The 5,627-nt window shown below is 41.1% G+C and overlaps 1 protein-coding gene across 2 annotated transcripts in view; it reads right to left on the reverse strand.

The window, feature by feature from the left end:
* The window catches only part of LOC124026212 (kinesin-like protein KIF3C), a 38,174-nt gene extending 33,490 nt beyond the window's left edge, over positions 1-4,684 (reverse strand). The window contains exons 1-2 of one of the 2 annotated variants that reach the window (XM_046339323.1): positions 4,399-4,684; positions 1,142-1,264 (exon numbers count right to left, since the gene is read on the reverse strand). In XM_046339323.1, the coding sequence (XP_046195279.1) occupies positions 1,142-1,264; positions 4,399-4,497 (222 nt within the window). In that variant the 5' untranslated portion in view covers positions 4,498-4,684. The remainder of the gene's footprint in view (positions 1-1,141; positions 1,265-4,398) is intronic. The other variant, XM_046339324.1, reaches the window with a different exon arrangement.
* Positions 4,685-5,627: the final 943 nt, after the last annotated feature.

Consider the following 5,627-nt stretch of genomic DNA (forward strand, 5'->3'; position numbering starts at 1 on the left):
AATTCCTGACATTTAATCCTAGTAATAATTCCCTGCAAGCCTCCCCCTTTTCCCTCCAAGCATAATGATCATCATTATGGCCAAACAGTTCAATTTTTGTTTCATCAGACCAGAGGACATTTCTCCAAAAAGTACAATCTTTGTCCCATGTGCAGTTGTAAACTGTAGTCTGGCTTTTTTATGGCGGTTTTGGAGCAGTGGCTTCTTCCTTGCTGAGCGGCCTTTCAGGTTATGTCGATATAGGACTCGTTTTACTGTGGATATAGATATTTCTGTACCGGTTTCCTCCAGCATCTTCACAAGGTCCTTCGCTGTTGTTCTGGGATTGATTTGCACTTTTCACACCAAAGTACGTTCATCTCTAGGAGACAGAACGCGTCTCCTTCCTGAGCGGTATGACGGCTGCGTGGTCCCATGGTATTTATACAATTATTTTTCTGAGGTCTTGGCTGATTTCTTTTGATTTTTCCATGATATCAAGCAAAGAGGCACTGAGTTTGAAGGTAGACCTTTAAATACATCCACAGGTACACCTCCAATTGACTCAAATTATGTCAATTAGCCTATCAGAAGCTTCTAAAGCCATGACATAATTTTCTAGAATTTTCCAAGCCGTTTAATGGCATAGTGAATTTAGTGTATGTAAACTTCTGACCCACTGGAATTGTGATACAGTGAATTATAAGTGAAATAATCTGTCCGTAAACAATTGTTGGAAAAATTACTTGTGTCATGTACAAAGTAGATGTCCTAACCGACTTGCCAAAACTATAGTTTGTTAACAAGACATTTATGGAGTGGTTGAAAAACAAGTTTATGACAACATAAGTGTATGTAAACTTCCAATTTCAACTGTATGTAGTCTTAATTCATTCCTACTTAGATTTGGGTGTATTGGGTATATGTTTTGTAATTTGTTAGATATTACTGCGCTGTCGGAGCTATAAGTACTTCGCTACACCCTCAATAACACCTGCTAATCACGTGTAAGTGACCAATAACATTTGATTTGCTCAGTGCCGTACACATGGGTGCGTGTGTATATCACTTGTCTTTGCTTTTATTGAGACACTTCAACAACAATACAGTTAATGAGAAACAATACCTTTAAGTGTGTCTCACCTTCGTGTGTGTGTTTTACCTTTTTTAGTTTCTTGGTCTTGGCCTCCACTTCCTGTTGCAGGGAGGAGAATGTTTCTTTGAGTTCTAGAGTCTCTTCATCCTGAACCATCACCTGCTGCTGGATCTCCCTCTCTCTACGACTCTACAATACAAACACAACTTTATTAAACACACGACTCTACAATACAAACACAACTTTATTAATATCTCCTCTCTCTACGACTCTACAATACAAACACAACTTTATTATTATCTCCCTCTCTCTACGACTCTACAATACAAACACAACTTTATTAATATCTCCCTCTCTCTACGACTCTACAATACAAACACAACTTTATTAATATCTCCCTCTCTCTACGACTCTACAATACAAACACAACTTTATTAATATCTCCCTCTCTCTACGACTCTACAATACAAACACAACTTTATTAATAACTCCCTCTCTCTACGACTCTACAATACAAACACAACTTTATTAATATCTCCCTCTCTCTATGACTCTACAATACAAACACAACTTTATTAATATCTCCCTCTCTCTACGACTCTACAATACAAACACAACTTTATTAATATCTCCCTCTCTCTACGACTCTACAATACAAACACAACTTTATTAATAACTCCCTCTCTCTACGACTCTACAATACAAACACAACTTTATTAATATCTCCCTCTCTCTACGACTCTACAATACAAACACAACTTTATTAATATCTCCCTCTCTCTACGACTCTACAATACAAACACAACTTTATTAATATCTCCCTCTCTCTACGACTCTACAATACAAACACAACTTTATTAATATCTCCCTCTCTCTACGACTCTACAATACAAACACAACTTTATTAATATCTCCCTCTCTCTACGACTCTACAATACAAACACAACTTTATTAATATCTCCCTCTCTCTACGACTCTACAATACAAACACAACTTTATTATTATCTCCCTCTCTCTACGACTACAATACAAACACAACTTTATTAACACTACAATACAAACACAACTTTATTAACACTACAATACAAACACAACTTTATTAACACTACAATACAAACACAACTTTATTTAGATGTCATTCTCTCTAGAACTGTAGACCATAAAGATAATATGTAATAACATGTCTGTAAAGAGAACTGCAGTGGTACCGAACCCTGCGTGACACCTCAACACAGCAGTGGTACCAGCACTAAACCCTGGGTGACACATGTAGGTATTACAGACTCTGTCAGGGAGAGGTTGAAAATGTCAGTGAAGACATTTGCCAGTTGGTCTGTGCATGCTCTGAGTGCAAGTCCTGGTAATCTATCTGGCCTTGTGAATGTTGACCTGTTTAAAGGTCTTGCTCACATTGTCTACGGAGAGCGTGATCACACAGTTGTCCGGAACAGCTGGTGCACTCATGCATGTTTCAGTGTTGCTTGCCTCGAAGCGAAGGCATTTAGCTCATCTGGTAGGCTCGTATCACGGTGCAGCTCGCATCTGGGTTTCCCTTCATAGTGCGTAATAGTTTTCAAGCCCTGCCACATCCGACGAACGTCAGAGCAGTGTAGTAGGATTCAATCTTAATCCTGTATTGACGCTTTGCCTGTTTGATGGTCCGTCTGAGGGCATAGCGAGATTTTTTTCAAGCCTCCTTGAAAGCAGCAGCTCTAGCCTTTAGCTCGGTGCGGATATTGTCTGTAATTCATGGCTTCTGGTTGGGAAATGTACGTAGGGTCACTGTGGCGACGTCGTCATCGATGCACTTAGTGATGAATTAATTATGCCTGAGGTGCTGTACTCCTCAATGCCATTGGATGAATCCCAGAACATATTCCAGTCTGTGCTGCAAATCAGTCCTGTAGCTTAGCATCCGCTTCATCTGACCACTTCTGTATTGATTATTATTATTATTGTGTATTGATATTAGCGAGTCACTGGTACTTCCTGCTTTAGTTTTTTATTTGTATTTGCCAAATGGAGGGCAAGGGAGCTTTGTATGAGTCTCTGTGTGGAGTAAAGGGTCCAGAGTTTATTTCCTCTGGTTGCACGTGACATGCTGGTAGAAATGAGGTCAAACGGATTTAAGTTTGCCTGCATTAAAGTCCCCGGCCACTAGGAGTGCCACCTCTGGATAAAACCTGGGTGACACGTCAACACAGGCACAGACAGCATACACATGTTGTGAAAAGTGTTATTTAATGAAATGTCATGTAATGATTTTATTGTTTTTATCTGCCTTAATGTTGTTGGACCCCAGGGAGAGTAGCTGCTGCCTTGGCAGGAACTAATGGGGATCCATAATAAACCCCAGGGAGAGTAGCTGCTGCCTTGGCAGGAACTAAAGGGGATCCATAATAAACCCCAGGAAGAGTAGCTTCTGCCTTGGCAGGAACTAATGGGGATCCATAATAAACCCCAGGGAGAGTAGCTGCTGCCTTGGCAGGAACTAATGGGGATCCATAATAAACCCCAGGAAGAGTAGCTGCTGCCTTGACAGGAACTAATGGGGATCCATAATAAACCCCCAGGGAGAGTAGCTGCTGCCTTGGCAGGAACTAATGGGGATCCATAATAAACCCCAGGAAGAGTAGCTGCTGCCTTGACAGGAACTAATGGGGATCCAAAATAAACCCCCAGGGAGAGTAGCTGCTGCCTTGGTAGGAACTAATGGGGATCCATAATAAACCCCAGGGAGAGTAGCTGCTGCCTTGGCAGGAACTAATGGGGATCCATAATAAACCCCAGGAAGAGTAGCTAATACATACGTACGTCTTAAATAGACAAAGAAGATAAGGTTGACAAACCAGAAGAATAAAAGGCAATTATTTGTGTTTGTGTGTGTGTATATTAATGTGTGTATATTAATGTGTGTATATTAATGTGTGTATATTAATGTGTGTATATTAATGTGTGTATATTAATGTGTGTATGTGTGTATATTAATGTGTGTATATTAATGTGTGTATATTAATGTGTGTATGTGTGTATATTAATGTGTGTATATTAATGTGTGTATATTAATGTGTGTATGTGTGTATATTAATGTGTGTATATTAATGTGTGTATGTGTGTATATTAATGTGTGTATATTAATGTGTGTATATTAATGTGTGTATATTAATGTGTGTATATTAATGTGTGTATATTAATGTGTGTATATTAATGTGTGTGTGTGTGTATATTAATGTGTGTGTGTGTGTGTATATTAATGTGTGTGTATGTATGTGTGTATATTAATGCGTGTGTGTGCGTGTGTATATTAATGTGTGTGTATGTACCTGCTCAGCGATCTCTTGTCTGCGTATCTCCAGGGTCTTCTGCTGTTCGTTGGTGTGATCCATGATGTTCTTCCCTCCAACCAGCAGCTTGCTCTCCATCGCCTAGTAACCACAACACACACACACCATCAGCTTCCGACACACACACACACACACACACACAGATACTGTACAGAGCAGTTGTTATGAAAGGGGATGGTACTGGTAAACGTGGCAGTCTTTACTGAAACGCTCTTTGTTTTGTGTTGCAATTTATATGTGTGTGTGTGTGTTCCAGTTTCCTTAGTTCATTCCTGAGAGTGAGAGGAAAAAAGAGAGAGGGAGGGAAAAGAGAGAGGGAGGGAACGTGAGAGAGGGGTGGGGACGTGAGAGAGAGGGGGGGAATGTGAGAGAAAGGGAGGGAACGTGAGAGAGGGAGGGAACGTGAGAGAGAGAGGGAGGGAAAGTAAGAGAGAGGAGGGGAAGAGAGAGAGAGGGATATAAAAGAGAGAAATGGAGGGAAAAGAGAGCTAGAGGGTAAAGAGGGGAGGAAAAGAGAGAGGGAGGGGAAGAGAGAGAGAGGGAGGGGAAGAGAGAGAGAGGGAAAGAAAGAGAGAGGGGGGGGGGTTAAGGGTTATACCTATCCAGACAGGTTAAGGATTATACCTATCCAGACAGGTTAAGGGTTATACCTATCCAGACAGGTTAAGGGTTATACCTATCCAGACAGGTTAAGGGTTATACCTATCCAGACAGGTTAAGGGTTATACCTATCCAGACAGGTTAAGGGTTAAGGGTTATACCTACCCAGACAGGTTAAGGGTTATACCTATCCAGACAGGTTAAGGGTTATACCTATCCAGACAGGTTAAGGGTTATACCTACCCAGACAGGTTAAGGGTTAAGGGTTATACCTATCCAGACAGGTTAAGGGTTATACCTATCCAGACAGGTTAAGGGTTATACCTATCCAGACAGGTTAAGGGTTAAGGGTTATACCTACCCAGACAGGTTAAGGGTTATACCTATCCAGACAGGTTAAGCGTTATACCTATCCAGACAGGTTAAGGGTTATACCTACCCAGACAGGTTAAGGGTTATACCTATCCAGACAGGTTAAGGGTTGATTCACTGTTGTGGTCGGCCTGTCTGGGTTTCCCCCCCCCCCCCCTTTGGGTTGTACCGTGTCGGAGATCTTTGTGGGCTATACTCGGCCTTGTCTCAGGATGGTAAGTTGGTGGTTGTAGATT

This window comes from Oncorhynchus gorbuscha, unplaced genomic scaffold (assembly GCF_021184085.1).
Source record: "Oncorhynchus gorbuscha isolate QuinsamMale2020 ecotype Even-year unplaced genomic scaffold, OgorEven_v1.0 Un_scaffold_2646, whole genome shotgun sequence".
NCBI classification, from domain to species: Eukaryota; Metazoa; Chordata; class Actinopteri; order Salmoniformes; family Salmonidae; genus Oncorhynchus; species Oncorhynchus gorbuscha.